Source organism: Python bivittatus, unplaced genomic scaffold (genome assembly GCF_059951505.1).
Source record: "Python bivittatus isolate LINGU-HERP-01145 unplaced genomic scaffold, Pbiv_v1 ctg000010_np1212, whole genome shotgun sequence".
NCBI lineage: Eukaryota > Metazoa > Chordata > Lepidosauria > Squamata > Pythonidae > Python > Python bivittatus.
Window position 1 is genome coordinate 5,127,640 of NW_028277029.1, and position 25,967 is coordinate 5,153,606.

General features: G+C 39.5%; 1 protein-coding gene across 1 annotated transcript in view; it reads left to right on the forward strand.

Moving 5' to 3' along the window:
* LOC103061084 (laminin subunit beta-4) overlaps positions 1-25,967 on the forward strand; it is a 40,693-nt gene that overhangs the window by 505 nt on the left and 14,221 nt on the right. Inside the window, exons 2-14 of the mRNA XM_088143368.1 lie at positions 469-629; positions 4,737-4,869; positions 6,763-6,836; positions 8,552-8,740; positions 8,959-9,022; positions 9,469-9,683; positions 10,696-10,816; positions 11,935-12,123; positions 14,086-14,212; positions 16,545-16,695; positions 18,048-18,179; positions 19,586-19,771; positions 22,385-22,562. Of these exons, the coding sequence (XP_087999494.1) occupies positions 469-629; positions 4,737-4,869; positions 6,763-6,836; positions 8,552-8,740; positions 8,959-9,022; positions 9,469-9,683; positions 10,696-10,816; positions 11,935-12,123; positions 14,086-14,212; positions 16,545-16,695; positions 18,048-18,179; positions 19,586-19,771; positions 22,385-22,562 (1,920 nt within the window). The remainder of the gene's footprint in view (positions 1-468; positions 630-4,736; positions 4,870-6,762; positions 6,837-8,551; positions 8,741-8,958; positions 9,023-9,468; positions 9,684-10,695; positions 10,817-11,934; positions 12,124-14,085; positions 14,213-16,544; positions 16,696-18,047; positions 18,180-19,585; positions 19,772-22,384; positions 22,563-25,967) is intronic.

Genomic DNA, 25,967 nt, shown 5'->3' on the forward strand with positions numbered 1-25,967 from the left:
TTAGAATGATTAATCCTTAACCAGAGGGAAAATCTTCCTATTTCCATCCATCAATGAAAGCATGGGCATAGAACACGGTATTATTTGAAATACCACTGAAGTTGTATCTTGTTTATTTACTTTCTTCAGGTTACTAAGTCAAAGTGACAAATTGGTCTCAGATTTTCCATGAGCTAAGAACCTGCTGGTTAAATGGTGGGTTCTCATCTACATATGAGCTATTAAGAGAGATGGTATAAGTAATAAGAGAAATATAAGTAATTTAATGGAAAATGCAGGGTTGGTCAACTTAAACTTTCAACAAGTAACCTAGACCAGCCTTCCCCTATCTAGTATTTTCCAGTTACGTTGGACATTAACTTTCAAAATTCCCAGATGATTGAGAATTAACATCAAGATGTTTGGAGTTATCAGTTCAGAGAAGCCTGTCATTCAACAAACTGTATTTCATCTTTGTTTTGTGCTCAGTACTACTAATAGACTTCCTGAGCAGTCAGAATAGCTGTCAGTACGGATCTTGTCATCCATCAGTTGGAGACCTGCTCGTGGGCCGCAGCCAACAGCTAACTGCTTCATCTACATGTGGACTGTTTGGTCCTCAGAAGTATTGCATTGTTGGATACCTTGAGGTGAGTTTACTGTAATGCCAAGAAGATATTTGGAACATCTATAAAACAGCCAGTTCTCCCAAATCTATCTATCTATCTATCTATCTATCTATCTATCTATCTATCTATCTATCCATCGATCTATTGTCTACCTCAGCAGATGGGTAGTCTTTGGAGATCTTTGGAGCTCCTTCAAACCATGATTGCTGAAAATTGATGATGCAGTTGCTTTAACATCATTTTGAAGCAGAAGCACATAACATTAGTATAAATTGTAAACTAAAGCTTGATATAATTTAAAAATAGTGCGTGAGAGAGAATTTAAAAACTGAAAACCTGGAAAACATTGAAAATCCTGGCCCCACTCATATGCATCATTAACCTACCTACCTACGATGATCCTCAGTTCCACAAAAATATTGAGTGCAGCCCCAAGTCATCTGAAGGTTACCCACACCTCATTTATATATTTTCTACATTTTTGTCCTGCTTATTGTTCCCCACTTCTTTTAAGTTATGCCTCCTGTCTTAAAATGGCTTTCTGTCTAACTCTGAGAACCATTCTGAGTTTCATAGACTGATTTGGCTATATCCTCAGTGCTTCCACTCTCTGCAACCTGACTCAACTAAGTGTCTTGTGCCATTTGTTTCCAATTTTTTAGGTCTTTCATCTTAAATTGCTCAAAGGTAGATGACTGATAACTCAATTATGTGTCAGGATCCCATTTCTGATGAAGGAGAACTTTTAGTGATGCAGATGTTTACTCAGAAGTCCATCTCTTTGGAAAGATGCCACTGGACTCAGATGGCATTTTTATAAAATAAGCTTTATTCACACATATGTAAAGGGTGAATATGAGGGATCATAGTGTTATCTGTTCTCATTAGATTTCTGAGAAATCCATCCAGCTTTCTGTTTGGTTTTCTCCCTTTCGGTATAATAAAGGTAAATATTCCCTTGAGTTGATCTCAACTCCTGGTGACCTCATGAATAAATCTACATAGGGTTTTTTTTGGAATATGGAAGTAGTTTGCCCATTGCCACTTTCCTTTTTTCAGTTTCCTGATCTAACCCACAGCTATGGTATTTTGTGATAATATTAACCAGATTTAGCCCTGATTAACTTCCTGAAAACAGCCAAAGTCAGCTAGGTGCTATTTAAGTCAATTAGCTGGACTTTATCATGGTTCAGCTAAGATGCTAGGCAAGCCTTCTCCCCTTTATTTTTGGAGGAGGGAGATAAAGTAATCACCATCTCTTTTGGCCCCATCTTGGCCCTTAAAACAACTGTCAATCTTCCTTTGTCAGGTCTGAAAAATCATTGCCTCAGGGCACCTCCTCAAATACTGAGGCAAGCGTTATAAAATATTTAGAACAATATTTGCAAGAAGAAAAACACCTTGGGGGTCATGTAGATCAATCTCCCCAGACCTATAACAGTAGTGTGGTAGTGGCCATTTGCCATTAGGGTTGGTAGGCCAATTGATGAAAAATAATAGGACTGTCTGGGACCATTAATGAGAGAGCTACATGGAAATGTTGGATTTATTTTCGGCTCTCATATTAACCATCACGTTCACAGTTTACAAAGGAATCCATTGCAACTCATCTCAGAGTGGATGTTATTTTCCACGTACTTCCTCACCGGTGACTTTTTTAAAGCCTGTCATGATATCTTTAGCTCCTTTATCTTGACAACTTCGTTTTGACCCCAAGGACCAAATGCAGAACTTGGTAATGAATCAAGGATTGTATAGGCATGTATTGCCAGACACATGCCATACATACATGTACACTTACCTATTCACAGTCCACACATACTGTTCTCTCTCTCTCTCTCTCTCTCTCTCTCTATTACACACACACACACACACACACACACAATACCATATTGAACACAGTTGCTGCTCTGAGATATCAGGAGTGGGGTTGTCTCCTTCTTTCCCGGGACCCTGGGACAGATTAACCAGCAGAAGAAGAAAAACATGGGACCATGCTCAGCTACTGGACAGAAAGAGGACCTAGGGCTGTGGGCATTTTGAAAGTGATTTGAAAGAAGGGCTTTGGATCTCATACAAGCAGAACACTTCTCTGCTATTCAAAGAAATGTTCTTCAGGCTTCTTCACAAGCCTGATCTATAGATATCATTTGGTAACGTGTCCTGAGACAGTGGGCTACTGGAGAAAAGTCTCTTAGCCCCACACCTGCCAACCTAGGAAGCACTTTCATGACAGATCTTAAGTTATAGGCTGGTTGGTGTGAATGATAACATAGTCTTTCTAATGACTTGGCCTTAAACTGCATTTTAAATTGAGCTTGGTTAGGAACTGATGCAAGGCAGAGCAGCTGAAACAATCTAGGACTTGAGTGAATCAACTGCTTAACGCCCTCAAATTTTGAAGAATCACAATTTTGCACCAGTTTCTACATCCAGTGATCAGTGAGATCTTTATTCCACCCTAAGGTCTAATTCTAAGGAATAGTCAATTGTCATAAGAATGTTAACCACTAAATCTGAACTTCACTCATAAATCAGAAATTACTAATATACGTTTGCAGGATTAAAACAATTACCTGAGAAGTAGTTCACAATCCAAGTCTAAACTTCTTAAATAGTTTTTCATTCCTTTGTCCCTAAAGAATCCATACATTTAAATGACAACGCATTCCATTCATCATTCATGAATACTTTGAATTTGTCATAAAGGAATTTCTTCTTTAAGCCCTGCCTGATCTGAAGTCAAAGCTGCTTCTTAGCTCTGTCCTATATTCAGACATTTGTCATCACTTTAAACTTTTTACTCTTCCAGAAAGAGAGAGAGAACAAGAGAAGAAAAGTGGGAGATCAGAACATTTGCTTTTAGGGCATTCAGTTTGTTCTCACGTTAGAGCTAGAAACTTTGCTGTATCATTTTCACATAAAGGGTTATCTTACTTGCTTGGGTCCACATGGACAGAAACTGTTCTGGATCACAGCTGGATCTGTTCCTGTTGCCTATCAAGTTAGTCCCATTGAGTTAAGCAGCATTGAGTCCCAAGGAAGCCTTCAGAGGATTTTAGGCTAATTTGAGAATAAACCTTTGTGACTGAGTTCAGACATCGTGCAAAATCATGGATTTCTTAAACTGTGCTTTCTTGAGTAAACCACAATTGCTGAATTTACACAATCTACTAAGCTAAAGTAAAGAGACCACAATAGCTAAATTCATGCCACGTGGTAAGCCTAACCATATTTTGGCTTAGTGTGATGCGTAGAGTGCCATACCCAGGCACTTCTTTCTTAGTAAAAATGCATAGGATTGCATCTTCAGACATGATTGTCTACAGAGAGAGGCAAATGAAGCTTCACCTCTTTTGTACATGGGTCATGACATTGCACCCACGTATATAAGTAGCACAGCCCATTTCACCATTTTGATAGAAATGTCAGATGCTACTGACTTCCAATCACTAAAAGTCTTGGCATCCAGTTTGCCCTGGGTTAATGTCTATAAAGGCCCCTAATTTGGAAAAAATGTAAGAAAGCAACCCCATTCTTACGGAGCTACCATTGACTAATCCCAATCATGCAGCCTTGAATTATGGAGCTAGTCTGTTTCCTCCATCCTTGGTGGGATTTTTCTGTAAAGAGAAAAGACAGAAATGTGGGAAAACACAGGAGGATTACAAATGTGGAGTCCTTGGGGTTCTCTGAGCTTGGTTCTTTTCTTGCAAACGTTTCATTACCCAGCTAGGTAACATCTTCAGTGCATGAAAAGAACCAAGCTCAGAGAACCCCAAGGACTCCACAGTTCAACCCTGAGCTACACATATTCGCCCCCATTGATTACAAATGTAAGATGACAACATCTGTCACCTCCATCAAAGTCCACAAATGAGGCCATTGTTTCCTTCCCACTTCCGAGGGCAAACAAACAGTTAAGTGTGGAAAGCCCAGGGTGTGTACAAATAATGCCTTTTTCCAAATTCATATCCTGATTCACAACATTTGGCACTTGCAGAAACCTTGAGTGGTTTCTGCAAGAGGGGGAAAATTGAAATCCATCGGTCCAATAAGAAATCATCCCTGCTGAACCCCCAAATCGGATCCGGAAAAAGATTTATGTTTGCGTCTACTGTTTTCTAGGATAAGCAGAAATGTTTCACCTGCGATTCCAGATATCCATATCATCCACTTTTCCAAACCAACAGTCACTCCATTGAAAACGTGATCACGCATTTTGAGCTTGATCGGAAGAAGTGGTGGCAATCGGAAAACGGTGAGTGGTTTCTGCTGGCTTTATTGCTAAAGCCAATTTGATTTGGCTGTTATCTGTCCAATTCCATTTTACAGTCTCGTTAGCTTAGCGGCAAAGCTCTCTCTCTCACTGTCTCTTGATGGTATCGCCAGGAATATTAATATTGGTTTGTAACAATGCCAGGTTATGAGATTATCCGACTCAACCAATTTATGGCTTGAAGCCTAACGTCAAGCAGAGCAACAGCACTTCCCTGCAGCAAATTTCACATCACGAACTACAGGAGATTTCAATTGTTCGCAGCAGGAATGCATATTTTATATTTAAAGACGCTATGGTGGCATTTGCCCATACAGTTGCATTGGAGTGCCAACGTGCCTGAGAAACCCTTATTTTAGAGTGAATCTGGGGGCGGGGGGTGTCTTAGGAGATTTGCCATTTCAGACAGATAAGATTCTGGGCCTCCAATATAAATCATTTCCAGAAAATAAAATATCTTTTCTGTTATTTGTGTATTACAAACTCCTTTTATGTCACCGAAGAGGCAAAATATTCAATAAAATGTTCAATTTTTTCCAAATATGTGCATTAAGTACAAGATTAAAGGGGTGCCTTATTTAATATCATCTCGGTTTTATCTTCTGTGATGCTATCACCATGGGGATCTGTGGTGAGTGGGTCAAAAAAGTCAAGATGATGGCCGTGACTGTGAAGTTGAAATCCTCCTCCTTTCACGCACATGTATAAAGGGTGAGGCTTCAATTGCACAGTCATGGCCACCATCTTGATTTTTTTGACACACACACACACACACACTGCAGATGCCACTGGCTGTCACAATGACTTCCTTTTGCTGTACATTTTCATCCTTAAGGGATGGAGTGTTTGAATTATGCACCGAATAATTGAAATAGCCTCACTGTACTATCTTATGTGAAAATTAGATCAAAATTATGACCAGGGATGTTTTTTAAATTCCCCAGAACCAGGTGGGAAATTGGTGTTTTCTGGTGATTTCCCACCAGTATTAAACAAGTCTTTGACTGCCAAACTTTAAAGATGCTGGCTATTTTATTGCTTTAATTCTCACATTTTAAACATGTTTTATTATGTTAATCTTATTTTAATAATATTACTTATTTAAAATTTCTCTGCTCCCTTGAATGCTATTCATGAGGAGAAATGCAATAAGCAGGAAAAAATCAGGATCAAAGAAATGTTGATTTGAATGTTTGTAATTTTTATTTCAATTATCTGTTTAGGACCCTAATACATCAATTCATTTTTATCCAAAATTAATGGAATCAGATATAGAAAGAATGTGTGCTTTGTAGGAGTTACACATTTGGGGATATTCCTTATAAAATCATGTGATCATTTTTATGTTAATTGTATTATGCTAAACAAATTAACAAAAGGGAACAATATAACTTCAGAATTAATAATCAAGATAATAATAAAAGTTGATTATTAAATTAATGGAGATAGTCGGAAGTCACTTTCCGTTTCATCTTTCTAACTATTCTCACTATTTTAGTTTTTGTCTTTTTCTTTTAGTTCTATCTTCTTTTCTTTTCTATACTTTTTGATTTGTATTTTAACTGTACTTTTTATATATCTTAATAAAAGTTTTAATAAAAAAAAGATAATAATAAAAATTGTTTGAGAGTTGGAAGCATAAGGCAACAAGCTGGAGTTAGGAACTTTGCTGTGCCCCTGAAAATTAACCTCAGAGGTACCACAAAATGTCAATCCCCTAGCATCAGTTTTGAAATTAAACTATATCCTTGAAGTGGCTTTCTATAAGATAAGCACTAAATGTAATTAATTCATCAGATAGAGGAAACGATCAATATCTGCTGTTCCTGTTTTTGTTCATTTCATATTATCTACATCTTGCTTATTCATTTTCAGGTGTTGACCATGTCAGTATTCAGCTGGACTTGGAAACCATGTTTCAGTTCAGCCACCTTATCCTGACTTTCAAGGTACTTTATACAAAACCACAAAATACAGTATTTAAATTATTTAATAGCCTAGTACTTATTGAGAGTAGGAAACATTAATTTAATTTTTGCTTTTGTGTTGTTGAAGATGGGTACTGTGTCTTTCAGAATCACTTAGCACTTGTTGACTAGGATCTGTGATCACCTGGAAACTAGTCTACCTTTTGCAGAAAGGACGTACGCTTCTTATAGTTCACTAGGAAAAAAAGGGGGACCTCTTTCAGCATTCCTTCATATGCCAATTTAAGATTTCAAAAGATGCACTTTAGCCTGACTTCATGATGCCAAGATCTGCAACAGATCCCCGAAACCTTTCATGCTTCAGCTAACATTTATAGCAGCAATTCAATGAAATGTATCATCTCCTGAATACGTTTTTTAATCTGATTAGGTATATATACACATGAGACCTCTGGCAACAGGTAATGGAGAGATTTGTAGTATATGTTTTAGCAGGGATGTCCAGACCTGAGTGTGTTTTACTAATGGCTTAGGGTGTATACCAATATTTGCAGCACTCGGTCAATCTATCTGCTCAGCCCAGAGTATCAGACGGGTCTATTTTTTGCTACCAGACAGGAATGTTTCTATATCAGACCCCAAATGAATATATATATATACAGTAGAATGTGAATGTTAGGATTCATTTTTTTATCATCATCATCATCATCATCATCATCATCATCATCATCATCATCATCAACGGCTTTACTGAAACTCTGGCTTAATTTATCTTTTGGTTCCCACTATGATATTAGATTCCACTGTGCATATTTGGTAAGGGTGCACCTATAAAAGAGTCTTAAAAGGTAATCCCGTTGAGTCTGGATACTTGAACTATTTCACCTTTCCTGATCATCTATCAGTGTAAAACTAGCCCTGGGCTATATCCTCTTTGTGGTGGATCTCTGGGAACCCAGGCTGGACTGTCTTAGGAAAAGACTTTGCCCATTTCTTGTTATGATTCTCATGCTTGGGTGTTCACCATGAAAAGCAGAAGTGGGAATGCTTAAGCCATCCTGAAAATCCACAGTTAAACTAATCCTGTACTAAACCTCTTTTGGAGAATTAAGTAACTTACATTTTATTTGGTTGCATCATATGCTCTCTATGTATTGTGGATAGAATTTTGGACTTGGGTATAAAATGACATTCATCCATAGGTTCATGTTTGTAACCCTAGAGTTTAGGGAAACTTTCTCCAGTTTGGTACCACCAGATGTCTTGGAACTACAACTCACAGAATTTACAACCAGCAAGGTGACAGAGGGTACCACATTGGAGAAAATATTTCTGATGGAAAGATGGCTTATAGTTGTGATAGATATGTAAGAGGAAAAGAAACAGGCTGGAGACAATGAGATAAATAAATATTGGGCACTGAATGTTCATTCTTAGTTAACTGTCACAAAATCTTCTAGGTAAAGGCTCAGTTGCAGAACAGTCTAGTGTTATCTGTGGTTAAAACTTTATTCCGACTGAGATCCAGTCATGTCACTTTCTGTCAAACAGATGTCAGTTTCATATTAGCCCATTGTAAATCTTTGAAAAGCAACTTTTATAGGGGCTTGCTGAAAGCTGATTAGTTCACAATAATAAATAGACAATATTTTAAGTAACATAGGGGTCTCAGATGCTGAAGTGTTCATAACACAAGTTCTTAAATTGGTAGCAATCTGAAGTTGCATCCTTTGTAGACTTTTCGTCCTGCCTCCATGTTGGTGGAACGCTCTGCAGATTATGGTCAAACCTGGAAGGTGTACAGATATTTTGCACAAGATTGTGCTGCTTCTTTTCCTGACATTCCTTCAAGACCAGCCAGAGCAGTTGGAGATGTCGTTTGTGACTCCAAATATTCAGATATTGAACCGTCAACTGAAGGGGAAGTACGTATATTATTTCACCTTAATGAGTTTGATTCTCAGTGCAATTACAAAGTCATTATGTACAAATCTTTTCAGAACTAAGTTTCCTTGAAATCAGAATGCTGCCAGACACTTTTAATGGTCCAGTCTGCAGTTAAGCATTGGCAAGGAATGTATTTCAGATCAATGTGTTGTTTTCATGTGCTTAACATTATAAATATTGTTTTGGATGTTGACAGGTTATTTTCAAAGTTCTGGATCCCAGTTTTGAAATAGAAAATTCTTATGGCCCATACATCCAAGGTAGGAATAGCTGGGATTTTAACAGTGTTTTAGCAATTCTTCTTTGCTTTGATACAATGTTTGGTGGCTCAGTGGTAGAACACAGTTGGTAAAGTGTTAGAAATTCTACCTTCATCATCTGGTAAAAGAAAAAAAGTTATTGGGTGGAATGGCTGAATAATGATTTGAAGAGCATTGCAGTTTGAATTAAGTCACTTTCTATATCTGGTATCTTCCTCATGTGATTCACTACATATTTCCTATTCTTCAACTAGAGGGAATGATTGTGGGGTTACAGTAATTATAGTCTAGCATATCTATAGAATATCAGTTGAGGAAGGATGGAATAGCTAATGTTTTGTGACATGAGGCCATTGTATTTCCTTGGCTTATAAGGTAGCTTGCCAAAGTTACGAACATAACTTTGAGCTACATTCATCCAACATTTCCTTACATTTTCATCATAGAGCTGGTTGCATTTACAAATCTGAGAATCAACTTTACAAAGCTTCACATGTTGGGAGACACTTTATTAGGAGAAAAGCAACACGATTCTCTGGAAAAATACTATTATGCGCTTTATGAAATGATTGTTCGTGGAAGCTGCATTTGCAATGGTCACGCCAGCCACTGTGGCCCGGGGCAAAATCTGCGAGGAGATGTTTTCCATGAGGCTGGGATGGTGAGTTGCAAGAGTTCTCTTTTCCAAGAAGACTTCATTTGAACACAAAGTCTGTTGCCTTGAAACATTGCAGCAATATTCCTAAATACAACCAGCAAATAGATACAGTATTTGGGTGCCAATAACGCTATCATGATATGTGTAGTTTTTTATAATGGATAAATCTAATAGTATTTACATTGTCAAGGAACAATATGTAAGAGGGAGAGAAAAGGAGTTACCCAAGATTATGGAAATAGAAAAGCATTAATGTATAAATGGGGTATGCAAGAAAGTCTTGCAAAGTAGAAAGTTCCCAATGTTGCAGTGTGGAACCAAGACATTTGACTAGCTTTACACAACTGGATAGGTCCTCAAATGCATTGCCTTTGCAATTTCCAGTCTGCAGTTGATGCTTGCTGGAAATCTTGTCTTGGGTGTTGGAGTGCCAACAAAGCTGGAGGATGCTAAGTTAGGGAAGGCTGCATTAGATCACTTAAAAGCAACATCTTTACATGGTCTGGGGTATGCCCAAGTCAAGTGTCTTTTCAAGATGTGCCCCAATAAATGTGCATCTTAGGTATCCTACTAGCAATATACAGTGGTACCTCGGGTTACGAACACCTCTACTAACGAACATTTCGGGTTACGACCAGCTTCGGCAGGAAAATTTTACCTCGGGTTACGACCAACTCGGGATACGCCCAGAGTCACGGAACGGAATAAGTTCGTATCCCGAGGTACCACTGTATATTATTATGGGTTTATGCTTCGATCAAGGTGATCACAGAGAAACATTATTACCTGTGTAGATCTTGTGTCCAAAATTTCTGCAAGTTGGGTGCTCTGAGATGATGCCTTTGAAGATAGCAGAGGGTCATAATGATGGGTAATGGTGTACACACTTTTACTGTGGAAATGCTGTTAATTTCTGTGGCCCTTACCCAAGATTCATGTCTAGCGGGTCACATCAAAGAAATGCAAGGCACTGATTCCAAAATGCACTTTCATAGTCTTCATTGATGTATTTCAGGTCCATGGAAACTGCCTCTGTGAGCACAACACAGATGGTTTGTCCTGTGAAAGATGCAAAGATTTCTACAATGATATTCCCTGGAGGCCAGCTGATGGATCCCAGGAAAATGCTTGCCAAAGTATTCCAGTGATTGGCTTAATTTTTACCAGATTTGTGAATAATAATTGGCCATTACACTGCAGTGGCTAAATGTGCATTGGAATGACAGACTGAAATTTTATTTTACAGGTAGTCCTTGATTAACAACCATTCATTCAGTGACCGTTTGAAGTTACGACGGTGCTGAACAAGGAGACTTACAGTCAATCCTTGACGTTGCAACCATCACAGTGTCCCTTGGTCACATGATCACCATTTGCAACCTTCACTGCTGGCTTCTGACAAGTAAAATCAATGGGGATCACAAATGGGGATCACATGACATCACGCCTAACAACTGCAACTGGAACTGCGGTTGTAAGTCACTGCGGTCACACATCATTGCAGTTTACATCATTTAGTGATGGAGTTTCCGGCCCCAATTTCTGTCGTTAACTGAGGACTACCTGTATTTTATTTTAATTATTTATATTGGTGCCTATCTCACAACCATGACTCTGGGTGGCGTAAAAGTATTAAAACCACAGCTGCCACATATAACTTAAGATGCCCAAGGTTAAAACAATAAACCCCGATCACAAAACCACGTCAGCAATACAGCTTACCTCATTCCCTGGCCCAAACACTTGGGGGAACTGCCAAGTCTTCAAAGCCTTGCAAAAGGCTAACAGGGTTGGGGTCATCTGGATTTTGGGGAGGATGCTGTTCCACAGGTTGGCACTGCCACAGAGAAGGCATGATTCCTGGGTCCAACAAGAGGACATGGTTTGACGGAAGGGTCCTGGAAGATGCCTTCCCTGCTAGATCTGGTGGGACAGGCAGAAACGCTGGGAGAGAGACTTTCCTGTAAATGGCCTGGCCCTGTGCCACGTAGGGCTCTATAGGTGAAAACCAGCACTTTGAACCATACTCAGAAGCCCACTGGAAGCCAGCACAGCCCTTGGAGCAGCTGTCTTCCATGAGTGTCATGAGAAATGCCAACAAGTGCCCATGTCTCTGGACTAGCTTTATGTGGTGTGTTTCTACTATGACTACAGAAAAGAACATTTCACTGTATGCAGACTCTGCTTTGGAACCTGGATTTATCTGGTTCCTGTTTGTGTGTGACTGTACCATTACGTTTGCTTTCTGTTCCAGAATGTGAATGCAACGGTCATTCTGAAAGTTGCCACTTTGACATGGCAGTGTACCTTTCTAATAATCGTATCAGTGGTGGAGTTTGCGAAGACTGTCAGCATAACACAGCGGGGCAACACTGTGATCGGTGCAAGCCTTTCTTTTATCAGGATCCCCAAAAGACAATGGCAGATCCTCATGCGTGTGTCCGTAAGTGTGAAGCTCTTGTTCTATGACCCACTGGATTAGAATTCTATGACTTTTCTCCTGAATTTCTGTGGGATGTAACTTCAGCTAATTTAGTCTGGCTCCATTTCACAGTGTTTATTTATCAGTCGAGAATTCATGCACAGAACAGGGAGCCAGCTGTACAGACTGTACGTAGAAGCAGATGTTGATTGAGATCTGGCATGAATTAGAAACAAATGGGTAGATACAGAAGTCTCAGACCCCTAAGCCAGGCTCCAGACCAGTCTCACAAAAAGGCCCAGCTGCTTGTACCCCCATTTTGCAGATCAGGTCCAAAGTGCAGCATAGCCCTATTGCAAAGTACAACAGACAACTTCTAGGGAATGTAAAATAACCCTTTTAAATTTGCGGATAGGACTTTATATAATATCCCTCATTCAAGTAAAGGGAACCCTGGTCTGTATGTACCACCCTGCAACCAAGCACATGCTTTTATTGTCATACACTCTATACATGATGGCTTATTCCTGTTGAATTACTCCTACTATTTCTTTGGTACACCAGGATATAAAACAAGGTGCAACTAATACTGCCTCTGTCTCACTCCGAGTAAGTACTTTATATTCTGCATAGTCTCCTTTAATAAAGAAATCAATGATATAGTAAGATTGCAGCATTCCACACAACGAACTTCACCCTCAGTCTTTCATTAACTGATTCACAAGATCCCGCTGCCACGAACTGCTCATACCCCAACCAGTGACCAATAATGGAGTGCAGTGGTTGGCAGCCAATCAGTCAACAACATTGATCCCCTCCCCGCAAATCCTTATCCTAACTTTGTGTTGCATTTGTTTTTTGAGTGATTGGAAAGCAAATGACTACTCAGTGGACAGGAGGCAGTAAAGCTGCCCATCTTGCTCAGTTTAGACTGGCAGAACATGACTGTGGCACCACTGTCTTTATAAACCCTGGGGGGAGGAGGGAGTGCCAAGGGGTCAGGAGGCGGGATAAGGCAAGAGTCCCCACCAATGGGAAACCACTCATCTCAAAGCTCCAATGCATCAGCTACATCAGCTGTTCAATCACTGCTGCCTTCTGGGAATACCCTGTGATCATGTCATTGCAGAGACAATCCAGAAATATGTGATGGTTTAAATCAGGGTTACCTGAGATGGTCAATATCAACCCCCAAAGGTCAATGGGACTATCCAAGGGTTAGGGTTGGGGGTCAAAAGGGGGTCAGAAAATGTCTGGGGATCAATAGGTGGTTGATAGGTTGATGTGATGGAATGGAATTATGAAGGCCAGGCTCGGGGAGATAAGCATTTTCTTAGCTCACCGAGCCTGGCCTTCATAATTCCATTCCATCACAGTTGATTAGATTCAATTCATCTTTTGGGGTCTCTGTAGAGCTCCATGCCAGCCCCTAGTCCTGAAGGTGAGGTGGCTAGCAGAGAGACAGTGGTACCCAGGGTTGGATAGTCAGCCACTAGCTAGAGCAGCCTTGACTTATCTTTATTATTATTATGGTTGATTGCACAGTCAGCCAGATGTTTAGACTGGATTTGGCATTTTTATGGACCTGGGACAGGCAGTTGTTTGATGGTGTTAAAGGTATCACTGCAGGTTATAAGCTGTTCCAAGTAAAGCTGCCTTTTGCAATTGACTGATGGTGATTTTGTCAATGTCGATGGTCTTCAAGTGCTGCTCTCCATATAATAAATGTTTGGGGGTCAAAGAACAATCTGAAACTTCATGAAGGGGTCGATGAGCTGAAGAGTTTGGGGATCCCTAGTTTAAATGAATGTTACAATAATGTAGCTGAATTTTTCTCCAGGAAGTTATTATACTCGGTTGTGCAAATTGTGGCACCAAAAGTACTACTAAAAGTTTGACTCATATTAGTTTGGATAATAATTCCAAGCTGTTACACTGCTCCCGTGTGACCTAATATGTCTGTCTTTGTCTGTCTGTCCCTAGCCTGTGACTGTGATCCAGAAGGCACTCTGTATAATGGGCTGTGTGAGAGTCATTCAGACCCTCCTCTTGGAACCGTTGCTGGCCAATGTCCTTGCAAGAACAACGTCGAAGGAGTCCGTTGTGACAAGTGCAAGCCACACTACTATGGAATAAGTGGAAGCAATCCCCTTGGCTGTCAGCGTATGGGTTTTTCTTTCATTTTCTTGCTGTTCAGATCTTGAAGACCTATGCCAGTGTGAAAAACTGAGTATTTCAAAATACTCAGTTGCCTGCCTTCAACCTCTATCATTTTACTGGTTCTGCACTGCAGTGAGAGGAATGTAAAGGAAACATTTACACTGCTCACGTGTGAATGAATATTTATGTTAACTTCAGTTACATACTGTACTTAAATGAAGTTAAACAAACATTTGACATTTTTTTAAGGGGAAAAGGAAATCTTCATGCTTCTAGGTTGTATCCTTAACCCATGTGTTACAGAATTGTTCTGAATGGTTACACTCTGTCCCTCAGCTCCTTCAACACTAAATATCAGTATCCTTATTGCTATTTATTTAGCCCAGTCAGACTTTCTTGTACTTAATGTCCAAGTGTGTTTGTTCTCTCATTTAGTCTGTGCTACCCTTTAAATCCATGTAGTAGCACTTCATTATTATGGGATCTGCAAAGGGATTGTAAAGGTCTCCAGGCTAAGCCTTCAGTTCTCTGAAGGTTTCAGACTTCAGAAGCAGTTGATCAGCTTGTAAATAATCAATGATCAATCAATCCAGGGGAGTCCACAGGAGGAGGTCCAAAACATGAAGGTGGCACCACGACTGTGTAATCGAGGCCTCTTCCTTTTTTTTACATGCATCACAGTCATGGCTATCACCTTGATCATGCAGTGACAGCTGCCATCTTGACTTTTTGATCACCCCATGCAGATATCCCCGAATCAATCAATAAACAATAACGGTCAATCAATAATTCATCAACAATAGTAATCAATGAGCTAATACAATGTTAATCGCACTGCTCATTTTGCAAATCTCTTTCCTTTTTCTCGTTCCATTTTAAGCTTAAGGTGTCAGTATCTCCGCATGAAATAATCATTAGTAGCAATAGATACTACTAGGTTTTTTAAAAAAATAATTCAGCAGTAAATTGGTTGCTGTGTGGTTGGCCAAGATCTGTTCAAGTAGTCCACTTACTTGTTTGTACTTTGCAACTATCAGCGCCTCCCGCACTGGAGGTGGGGTTGGCCTATGAAAAGTAGTTCCTCCCATCTAGGAATGTCCATGGGGGAACCAAATAACAAAACAAGCATTTCACTGTTACAACACAAGCTCTGGCCCTTTGGCATGTGCACAGTGATGTTGCACACAGGTACATACGGGATGGAGCTTGTGTGGCAACATCACAACTCTTATTACATTATTCTGACAAAACCATCAGGTTCTGCAGATGTTCTCCTCCCACCACTTCTCACACAGATGGTGACCCGGTGTTCTATCTTTTCAGCCTGCAGTTGTGACCCAGCTGGGAGTTTGCCTTTCTCTGTCTGCGACCCAGTGTCTGGAGAGTGTCTATGCCAGGAATTTGTCACTGGACAGCATTGTGAACACTGTCTTGTATGTACTGAGGAGTTTTTCAAACAAGGTTTCCTGCTTAGGACTTTTCTCGGTGGCCTTCCCTTTGTTTTCCCTGCCTTTTAATCCAAATATCCGGATCAATATATACGTATGCATGTATGTATGTATGTATATTGAACTTTCACACTGGGGTAATCCCTCCCCATTTCTTTTCTATTGTAGCAGGGATACTGGGGCCTTGGAAGTCACGTCTATGGATGTTCCCCTTGTGACTGTGACATTGGTGGTGCCCACAATAATTTGTAAGTTTGGAATTTGTAAGTTTCCATTTCAGCTCTTTCACTTAATATCTAGGAAAAAATCTAAAGCAAGCAAAGAACGGGACTATTATATTGCCCAAAGCAGAATGGCCCCGGAAGCCAGTATTCAGGGGTCAGAGGAGAAGAGGTTGCCTGCACCACCCAAAAGTAGCTGACAGATGCTGGACAGATCACGTCCTCTAAGGATTCCTGACTGTGCTACCAAGAGATTAGCCAACAAATTGAATATTAGATTGAATCCACAGCAATACTTGTGTTGGGACAAGGGGAGAAACACCGCTTTTAATACCAGGACAGCTAAGGACAACTTAAAGGGGTCTCAGGAATAGGGAAGGATTAGATGGCAACGTCTTGAGAACGCAACAGGAAAGAAGACATGCGTACGCCATAGTTCGATACAAGTGCGGAAAGGCTCATGATGTTATAGTTTTGGTTTCATGTGATCTGTAACCCTTGGGGTTATATGGAATCTTGGCCGCTATGAATCGGGCAGAAAACTATTTAAAAACTGTGGCTTAGTCTTCTGTAGCTTTTTTGCATTGTTTTCTCTTCCTGTCCCTGCCTCCAGGTGCACACCAACCGATGGACAGTGTGACTGCCGACCTAATATAGTAGGCCGTCAGTGTACTCAACCAGCTGCAGGCTACTTTTTCTTACCTTTGGACTATTACATATATGAAGCAGAAGATTCAACACCACTCCTTGGAGCTCTACCCTTGGTATTTTAATTAATTTGCACTGGATTGCAAAAAATTAGTACAGATTAATATGCAGGATAGTCCATTTCAGACCAGCAGGAAGCAGAGGACAAAATGGAAAACTAAAATTACAGGAAAAAGATATTAGTGCCTTTTATTTACTTGCTGCGGCCACATTGAGAATATTATTTCCCAACCTGGCCAACTTCCAGATGTGTGGACTTCGATTCCCAGAATTCCTTTAGCAGAGTGGCCATTGCTCTGAATTCAAGTCCATTCATCTGGAAGTTGCTCAAGCTGGAAGAATGGCTTTAGAGGGAAAAGATCTTGGGATTTGCGTCAAGAGGGAATAGCATGATGGGTATCTGAGCAAAGGTCTGGTTCAGTTCAGTGTATGCTGTATGAGAATACTGGCCAAGTGGCATGGACCGACTGTGCTCAGAACCAAGAAATAAGCCACGATCTAAACTGACTTGGCTGTATTTTAATTTCAATGAAAATTGGGTCCATTGTAATTTAATGACTTCCACATATAGGAGACAAGGGAATTAGTTCCCACAAGTTTATCAAGTTTTCAAGTTTTGAAGCAGCTCTGAAACTCTATTCTCTGCTTTTGGGGAAGAAAGGATGACATACTTTGCCTGTGACTGTAATGTTGTACCTAGAAGTTTGTAGTGTAACTGGGGGGGAAAAACTTTTGTTGGGGTTTCTTAATAGGGCTTTAGTTTCCTGTTTGCCCTCTGTGCTATTTCCATTCCCTGTACCAGTGTTTCTCAACCTTGGCTGCTTTAACCTTGGCTGTCTGGTCGATTCTCGGAGTTGAAGTCCACACAACTTAAAGTGGCCAAAGTTGAGAAACACTGCCCTATACCAATAAAACCAAAATAAATTATACAAAATATTCAACTTAGGCAATAACTAATTATGTAAATTATAGTTTTTCTTGAGTGTAATATGTAGGTTGGAAGTATGCAAATTTTTACAATGTTATATGCATGATCCTGGATTTAAAGAGTCCTTTCTGGTCTCTAGTAATTAATCCCCACATAGTTCCTCATGTAAGAACTTCCTTGAATGATTTTTTTGTAATGTTACTACATATAATTAATGAAGTTTATCTTCCTTCTCTTTTTCCTGATTTTTACTTCCCTTCATTAGCATGATTACTTCTGAAAATGGAAGTTTGATTTTCCTCAATTTGGATTTGTTTTTCAAAATGGCAGAAAGTTCCATTTCAACGTGGAAACCGAGATGCAGTTTAAATGCTGCCATTTCCATATTTGCCTAATTATTCATAGCATGATTGCATGTAATGTATTTCTAACAAGAACTCGCAGATTCTGATACTATTATCATTTCAATGTATTTATAAGGTTCAACCCACCACCATGCCACGCTGCGATGTCTATTTTCAGCAACGAGGCTATGATTTCACAATTGAAAATGGAAAAATCATCCTGAAGAGGAATAAGAAAAAGGGCATCAGGAAACAAACAGTTGGACAAGTAAATCTAATATTTTATTTAAAATTAAATAAATAAATGCCCCACACCCCTAGCATTGTCATCAGCAGTTTTCTTCCCAGGGACCCAAAATCAGCTGTTCTGGACATGACAATCCAGAACAGGTTCTAAGCACAAAATTCCACCCCAAAACTTAGGCTGCCCTCCATTTTTGCATTTGTGTTCAAACAGTTTTCACCCCCCTGCCCCGTGTCCTTATCGTCAGCAGCAGGAATGTTTTTCCTGGCAACCCAAAATCAGCCATTCTGAAAATGACAACCTTAACCCTAAGTCTTACCCTAATGAGAACTGGTTCTTAGGAGGCTCTTATACTTTTTTTCTTTCAGGAGACCACCTGTTTCTTCTTAAAATTCTCAGTGGGCATAAATTGACTCAAAGACACACAAATGGGAATCTGTTCACTAACAACGTATTTCAGAGTTGGTGTGATATTCTCTGGCACTTGCCTGAACCAAAATTGATTCTTTTCCAAGCACAATTCTTACTAAGGTTTTAACAATATTTATTGAGATGAATGGGATTGAGTTACAGGAATTCTGGCAACTGAACTGCTTCCCATCTAAAGATCGGTATATCCCCAAATACATTAGGGCAGAGACTTCTTCATATGTTGTAACTGCCTTATTGTGAGTCAGCAAAGGGGCAAAACTCTTCACCAGTAACACAGGATCTTGCAGTTGGTTATTTGTATAACCATCTCCTTTATTGGTCTGAGAAACAACTGCTATAGTTGGTCTAAAATATGGACACATCAAGAGTACAAAATAAATATATATTGATCTTCTTAGTTTGCCTATATTCTTGATTATATATGAATGAGTTCAGCTTAGATACAAAACATAAAGCTGAAAAGTGCCTAAAATATTTGCAAAGCTTAAATATCAGCTATGTCTTTAACTTACGGAATCCACATATGGGGGTATACTTCACCGAGGGCATCCCTAAGGGACATCAACAAAGTTAAGATAGTGGGCCCAACATTTTAACGTGCCCTGCATGCACAATAAAAATGGGTGGAGTTTTGATCATGTGGTCACCCTAACCCATCATATATAATGTTTTTGAATACCCCCCAACAGATGCCCCCATACTTGGGGGCACACCACATGATCAAAAGTGTGGCAACTAACAAATGTAGGGTCTACGTTGGTTATCAATTTAAGTGTCAACAGAGATTGTCCTGACTTGTTTTGTCTACTCAGACTAAAACTGAGGTTGCTAGCATCTTAATCCATTCTGGGTTTTTAAAAAGGATAAGAGAAGCAGAAGACACAGACTTTTTATTCCAAAGCGGTCCCTGAAGGTGATAGAAGAGAGAATAAAAAACGTGCTTATTCTGGGGAGGTATTTTGCTATTTGAATAGCGTTATTTTAAAATATTCTTTCAGAATTCAGTCCCATTTGGCAGAAACCCTGCTCTGAATATTGTTATTAAAGAGGCCATTCCTGGAAAACCTGTGACGTGGTCAGGACTGGGTTTTGCACGGGTGCAGAGCAGAGCAGGATTACGTTTTCTGATCAACAACATTCCGTTCCTGATGGAGTTTAATATCATAATTCGCTATCAGCCAGAGGTAATTATTATATACTTAATTATGTCAGTATTTTAATGGAAACGCAGACAAAAGCAAGGCCTCTGAAATAAAGTATGTGGGATTTATAAAATGTTTTCAAAAAACTAAACTGAATCCTGCCAAATTTACCTTGATTATCATGTTTATTCAATTTTCAACCATCAGTGTTATGGGAATCAAAGTTCTTTCCACAGAGTACAATCCAAGAATGACCACCATCAAAACAAAAGGCTTTCAGATGTGATACATATAAATAGCGTGATTTTGTACAACCATTGATTAGAGTGTGGACATTCATCCCAATGGAATGAGAACTCTAGCAGTATACATATCTCAGTGCTGAGAGAGAGAGGAGTATGTAATGCCCAGTCCCATAGCAAGTTTGTATCACTTACTTAAGGTGTTTTATATATTGCTCAATGGTCAACAGTGTCCACCAGGAAGAAGTGTCAAAAAAGACAAGACCGTGGCTGCAGAATCACCATTTTGCTTTTTGGACACACACTCCTGTGGATGCTAATGTCAATGAGGTTGGTTGTCTTGCAAAAAAAATTATTTTCTTTTGGGATAGCATTAACTGACCTGGAGAACAATTATTTGTAAAGGAAAGGTGTATCATATTTGAATCTCTGTAGAACAGCTGTTTCATTTCCTGGTCAAATAACTCAGTATGCTCTTGTTTACATGTCTCATAAAATCAGAAATATTTACACTTTGAATCTTATTTTTGTCTCACCCAAACATCCAGGCTTCAGCTGACTGGACAGCAACCATTGTTGTTAAGTCTTCTGGTCCTGTAGGAAGTGAACATTGCAAGAACCAAATTGCCCTGGAAGAACCACAGTTCCTTGTTCTACCATCCACAATGAGGTCTGGTATTCACTTAAAAAAATGAATATAAAATAAAATAAATATGGGAATCAACATACCAACATACATGCAAAGAAAGTCTAAAATGTGAGTCACTGTATAATATGAATACAGTATCAAAGATATATAAGACTCAATGTTCATTAAACTCCAGATTACAGATTACTCCAGATTGAAGGAGGGAACCGCTCACAGCAGTCCCACAACCCCAAGGCTTGTTTAAAAAGCCAGAGATACTATATTGGAGAACAAAATTCCAAGGGTGAAGGCCTCTTCTGTCTGATTACATCTCGGTCACTTCCTACTCCACCAGTCTATCCCATTTCTCATGCACACTAATATTTGCAGTGCATGAACAGGCACACCTCACATTAATTCATTAATGCTAAAACCACGATAACTATATTTTAAAATTCATGTTGACGTATTTCTTCTGTTAAACAGAATGCAGTTGCTATCCACTCCTATATGCTTAGAACCCAGGGCAGAATATTTTGTAGATGTCTATTTTTCCAAGACTTCAGACCCTGAACCAAAGTCTCAATCATCCATACTGGTTGATTCAGTAAGTTGCAGTGATATATAACAATTTGTCTTTTCTGTCTGATCTAATTTACTTGGGTGATCTATTGATCATATTATCTATCAATTCATTTTAATATTTATATAGTTTATTTCACACCAGAGAAAAATGGGCAATAAAATATATATTAAAAAGGAAAGTAGATTATATTTTATCTTCTTGTTCACATCCCGTTTTTTCCTATCTGCTCTTAATTTGCTCTTTTGTCTTGTTTTCTTTCTTTTTTGCTGAATCCCCAATCTTGAACAATTTAATTGTCTTCCATACTTTTATTTCTCGTTACATTTTTATGTTGTCTTTCCTCACAGCAATTTTAAATGTAACTGGCTAAACAGAATTCGTTTTACAAACTTCTAGATAGGCTCAGGATGGTTTTTTTGTTTAATTTATTGATGTAACTTGGTACTGAATCACCATGGATGATAGCCTATTAATTATTGTATCAATGGCATTGTTACCTTTGTATGATTGGTCAGAAATATGGAGGGAAGATGCATTGGGGGGGCATCTGTGCAGCAGTCAATGATGTTAAAATGGCAGGCGCAACCAGGCAATCAAAGTCTCTCCACTTTTAACATGCATTGCATGTATCGCATGCACATCAAGAGACAGGGCTTTGATCTCCCAGTCATGCCTGCCATTTTGAAATTGTTGATTGTCACTGCAGACATTCCTGTACCCAGACATGACTTATTGGAGAACACCCAATGTTGCCTTTAATACGAAAAAAAAAATTGGTGCTTTATCAACTTAAGCTGTGGGACCCAGGACCGGAAAATAAACATTCACCTGGAGCCATGCAGGTGGCTCAGACGGACACCCATCAGCCCCTTAGAGCAGTGTTTCTCAACCTTGGACATTTTAAGATGTGTGGACTTCAATTCCCAGAATTCCCCAGCCAGCAAAGCTGAGTTGAAGTCCACACATCTTAAAGTGGCCAAGGTTGAGAAACACTGCCCAAGAGGATGTAGGCAGAGACAGGAGAGAGTCACTAACCTGACTCATCCACATTAGCTAGTTTCAGCAAGAGTCTTCATTGATCATTTGCAATAATGATGCATTTATGTGGATTGTCAGGCAATAATCTTACCATCATTCCTTTCTTTCATCTGCTAAAAACTATACTATTCAATGTTTTGTGGTTTGTACTAATGTTACAGATTGGACTCATTCCTGTAATCGCTTCTGTGGAAAACTTTTGTGATCAAAATGATTTAGAGGAGTACCAGCAGTACCATTGCATTGAACGTGCCTCAGAAATCGGGCCACACATCTTACCAGAATCGTGCAGAAAACTAATAGCAAGTTTGTCTGCCCGTATTCACAACGGTGCAGTCCGTAAGTGCTTCTCTTTGCATGGTCTCCATGTTACAATTTCTTCCCTTCTAATTTAACTTAAAGGAAACTTCCAAAATGTGATGTCCTGTTTTTTTTCTTTCCTTTTGCATATGATGAGTCAGTTTTCCGAAGAGCTCTAGAAAACAGTTCACAATGCAACAGCCCTTCCATGTGAAGACACATTCTGCAGCTATATAATATTGACTTGCAGAATTCTGTACTGGCTTCCAGTTTTAGAAGGTGGTTTCAGTTGGTAACTGGCTTAGATCTAATGTATTTTAGAGAATATCCTCCCAAGGCAAAATGCCTTAGTATTGTAACACAATTAATCAATTCTCTTGCTAAATAGCAAGCTGGGGTCACTGTTTTTCCACTTGTTGCTACATTTATATATTAGGAGCAGAGAAGAAATCTCTTCTGGTTTTGATTTCTTCCAGTTTTGGGTTCTGAGGTTTTCTTTTTCTTTTACCTTGCAACCAGATACAAAATGTTGCAGATCTGGAAGAAAAAAACTGTCTGGATCAAAAATTGTGTTACCTGGTGGCAGAAGTAACAGATAACAATGTGAAAGTTTAAACTGCAGGTCTTGAAGATTGTCTTGTTCCGGAGGAAAAATGTGTTAATTAGCTGGCAGATGTGGAATGGCCCCCAAATACAATTAGGAGATGAGAACTTTGTAAGATAAGATCCACATGGATAAGAAGCAGAGTGGTTGTAGTAATGACTCTCCTCTCTACTCCTACTCCAGTGAACCTCAGTATCATTTAACCCTTCTTGGTAAAGAAAGTGGGACAGTACATGTTTGGTTTCCCATAAAAGCAGAAATATTTGGGTTGCTTTTTGGCTTTACTAGTTATGAATCAGGGCATCCACAGGAAGGAGTGTATGTCCAAAAAGTCAAGGTGATGTCTGTGACCATGCAATCAAAGCCCCACCCCCTTTTTACATGTTTCTCAGTGCACATTAAAAAGAGTTGGAATTTCAGTGTTAAAGACTTAGGGGTAGAGGACATATGGAATGGCCTTGAAGGACAGGAGGAAGAGATGCTACCAATTCAATGGTCAAGTAAGAGAGACTTGAGTCTGGGCCAAGAAAATAACTTGAGAAAACATCTAAGGCAAGCCCCTCCCTAGTTCACACAAAGATAAAGTGAGAGAGGGGGAGGCACATTCAGACTTGCAAGATTCTGTAACTATGGCTGTTACAATAAAAGTAGTCCTGACCTATATGGCATTAGTTTCTTAGTCTGGTCTATCTTGTTGGGCTGACACTATAACATAACTAAATAAACCTGGAATTTGATTCTTCTCCCTTTTTCTATGATTCTTTGGCTTCATAAATCAAGTGTATTTCTCCTGAAAGCCTGCAGGTGTCACCCACAAGGTTCTCTAAATTCTCACTGCACAAAACTTGGAGGCCAGTGCCAATGCAAACCTAATGTGGTAGGACACTGTTGTGATAAATGTGCAGCTGGAAGCCACAGCTTTGGACCCCAAGGTTGTCTTGGTAAGTAATGGTCTACATATGGTTCTACAATTATGGCATCTTTTTACTGAATATACACACAGATACAAAATGAAGATACTGAACATTTTCTATAGCAGAAGCAGGGCATCAGAGAGTGGGTCTCTCCTTACCACTTGCTCAGAAGGCTAGGATAATCCTGACCCTAATCCTAACCCAAACATTCATGTGGCCAAAACCACCTAGGATTTAGATTCCCTTCCCTCTTCCCTTTACCAACGCACCATTTTGTACTATATGTTTGGTGGACAGACCTAATTTTTCTTAAACTCATGAATCCTGAATATATTAGGTGCCTTCAGCAAGCAATACTTTATAGTCTGTGTTCCCCTCAGTCTTTGTACAATGAGCAACAGACGAGCATCAGCAACCATATAGACATGTGGATAATTTCATCTTGAGGGATTGCAGTAAATTAAATAAACAATATGCCATCTGAAACCATTATCTTTTCTTTTTCAATCAAGCATGTGAATGTCATCCTCAAGGATCAGTAAGTGCCCTGTGTGACCAGCTGACTGGGCAGTGTTCTTGCCGCCCGGAAGTCGATGGCCAGCGGTGCAATCAATGTCTAGCTGGATATTTTGGGTTTCCTCATTGTCGTCCTTGTCCTTGCAATGGCTTTGCAGAACTTTGTCATCCACAGACTGGATCATGTTTGAACTGTACAAGGTTTACCACTGGATCTAACTGTGAAAGGTAGGGGTAGACAGATATTTAGCAAGTGCAAAACTCATGAAATGTGATAGTGACTGACTTGAAAAAATAAACAAAATGGGGAACTGAGTTGAGGAAAAAATATACTTTAAGGGATATTGTAGTAGAGATGCATGAAAATCTGTGCTTTACCATTGTAAAGCCTTTGTGCTGTGATTGTGCATTCCCACATGCTCATATATGAAGAGGCAGTGAAGAGGAGACTATTGAAATGTGGCTGCATTGATTCCTCTGGAAATTTTCCCGAAGCAGATATCATACCAGGACTGCATTGGCTATTAGCAAATACATGGAAAGGGTGAAAATCATAGGCCATATCCCCTGTGCATCTAGCCACAAGAGAAGCATGACCTGACAACCTCTTTTTTCTGCTGTTTCCCCAGTGTGTTGTATTTGTCTCATTCCCAACCCATGCGGGAGGCAGCCTTAAGTCAGCCTTAGCACCATGCTGATGTTTACACAGTGTTTCCTCCTTACGGTAGCTGTAGGCCATGGCTTATACAAAATCTAGCAAGCTTTACTAACCAATGTGGTGGTGGTGCAGTTAAGTCATCTGTAAGGGATGGGAACAGACCAGTACCTTTGGGCCATTTGGGATGACCCTGCCCCCTCCATCCAGTTCCTGCGTACTCTCTTTTTCCTTTTTTTCCCAGTGGAAATTGCTGATCCTAGCTTCTCAAAACCCAAGCTCGAAGGAATGTGGGTCCTTCAAAGCCCAGCACCCGAGAACTACTAGATTTTGACAAAGCTGCATTTTTTCACTGTATCCCCCATAAACCTACTGAACAGTTGACTAGTTAGCTGGGTTCTAAGCACTCTACAATCCCACAGATAATGACAGTGATTGTTATCGAAATGTGAGCCAACACTAAATCTTAAAATAATGGTGTCAGGTTGGGATTCAACCTATCTATTACTACCCAGCTGGGTCCCAAAATGGTATTTCTAGAGTATCAATAAAAAAATCTTGTTTACACCAATAGGACAAAACATGTAAACACTTCCATGTTTCTTCTAGGAGGCAGGGGTCCTAATCTTTTGATCTACAGAGTGTTTTCACCATATATATTTATATGTTCTGTCTTTATTTAGATACTTATTCTTCAAGTATCTTGATTACATTTCTAAGAGGATGTTTTAGATATTTTATGTGATGTTATTTTT